The following is a 1906-nucleotide window of genomic DNA, read 5'->3' as shown; positions in this document are numbered from 1 at the left end:
CTTTAATGCTTTGAAGCAATATTTATATGATTATTGACAAGGAGCCATGGCAGATCATCCTGAGATCCACTCTCCCCTTCGATCTTAATCCTCTCTACAGCATATCTCCTAAATACCTAGAATCTAGAAATAGCAGCATGAATGATCATCAAATTATTTTCATGAACTCCATGGATGTCTCTACCTCAATAACAAGGAACTGAAACATGTCAATATATTCCATTTATTAGATAGTGGAAAGCATACATCATCACGATACTATGACATCAATCCGACAAGCAACTATCTTGTCACGATACACAAGGAAAAAAATCACATCTCACAAGCACGCATACATGCCATTTATTCTATATACTATTACATATTAACTTTCTCATAGGTGGAAACACCTACAAAAGAAGTTAGTAGTTGTTGTTCTCCCAGAACTGAGATTGGAGCCAATGGATCAGGTCCTTCTCCACCTGAAACGCCCTGGCCAAAACATCATCTGAAATCGGTGGCTTTGATCCAAAGACTGCATTGGCAATACTAATAACCCCAGGGTTTTGGCTGCTGAGTGATGACAACGCAGCTGCCGGCTTGTCATGCGCAAGGTTCATTTGAAAGTGGATCATTGCCTTTGGGAACACGAATACATCACCCTTCTTAACCACCTTGGAGAAGAGCCTGTTTGGGTTGGACGTGACAAATCCAAGGTATAGTGTTCCCTCAAGAACAGTGAGGAGCTCGGTGGCACGTGGGTGTATGTGTGGTGTGTTCACGCCCAATGGTCCATAGTCGATGCGCGCCAGCGAGATGCCGAGGGTGTTAAGGCCGGGAAAATTTATGACATTGATGTTGGTGACGTTGGAGCCGACCTTGCTCTTCATGGTATCCCTGGGTTGGTCAAGCATGGCTGCATTGAAGAAGTCGTCTGGGTTGACAGCCATTGGGTCCTTGCAAGGGAACCCATTTACTTGCACTGCACGGATATACGTGGTAATGCTAAGCTCAGAAAATAGTAGGTAATATTTGATGTTAGTATCAGGATAGCTAGCAAAACACACAGAACTTTATTTAGATGTGATCACATATATACTGCAATAAAATTACTAAATCACTAGAACTAGCTGAAGACATGAATATATACACATTATAGATATATACATACCAGGTGATTTCATGTCGGCGACACAGAAATCTTGGAGAGGGCTAGGATCATAGGCAGTGGCCTGCCATGAAACCAGCGCAAGAAGGACGGCGAGGAGAAACAAGGAGGAAGAAGATGCCATTGCGAGATGGTTTATCCCTGAGCATGGATATATGCTCGTATATATAGCCGCAGATGGCTGACTCAAGATAACACAATGAAGCAAAGTGTGGTGACGTGACCGAACTATATCATGTGAGCAAACAGCACGTATTGTCAACTTGCTAAGCACGAGAGGAAATGTTCAACCCAGTTGAAACAGTCATTGCTATGTGCTAGAACTTGATTGGCTGTTCAAGCTCACAAACTTATCTGCTCCACCAAGTAAACCCTACGTGTGCATGCGCTTAAATATTTCGCACGACCGAGTGACTACGTAGCTAGTATGCAAAAGGTGGCCGACCATCCTGCTGATTTTTCTCCTGTTTTTAAGGTTTCGAGGACAGATGATCCGGCTGCCCGGTGGTATCTAGCCCGTGCTCATCTTCACAGAAAATGTGCATGACAATGTCAGCTCTGAATTAATTCTCTTCTTCACAATGTAATATTCTCTCATGTGCATGACAATGCCAGCTCTGAGTTCTCTTCTTCACAATGTAATATTATCTCGTTTCCATTTGTAAATGTACGAGATTTTAGACTAAAAGATGCACAATACATGGTTTTGAACACATAATCTTGATTCTTGACCCATTTTTACATGAATATGATAGTGCG

General features: G+C 42.4%; 1 protein-coding gene across 1 annotated transcript; it reads right to left on the bottom strand.

Moving 5' to 3' along the window:
• Positions 1 to 363: 363 nt before the first annotated feature.
• On the bottom strand, positions 364 to 1271 carry LOC124651245 (germin-like protein 8-4). The gene is made up of 2 exons (XM_047190361.1): positions 1151 to 1271; positions 364 to 961 (listed from the first exon to the last, which is right to left on the bottom strand). The coding sequence occupies exons 1-2, from the start codon at positions 1269 to 1271 to the stop codon at positions 402 to 404; spliced, it is 681 nt and encodes a 226-aa protein (XP_047046317.1). The 3' UTR covers positions 364 to 401.
• Positions 1272 to 1906: the final 635 nt, after the last annotated feature.

The sequence above is a fragment of the Lolium rigidum genome, chromosome 5, assembly GCF_022539505.1.
Source record: "Lolium rigidum isolate FL_2022 chromosome 5, APGP_CSIRO_Lrig_0.1, whole genome shotgun sequence".
In the NCBI taxonomy this organism is placed as follows: Eukaryota; Viridiplantae; Streptophyta; class Magnoliopsida; order Poales; family Poaceae; genus Lolium; species Lolium rigidum.
The sequence above is the reverse complement of the archived record's forward strand: the minus strand, read 5'-3'. Positions and strand labels throughout refer to the sequence as shown.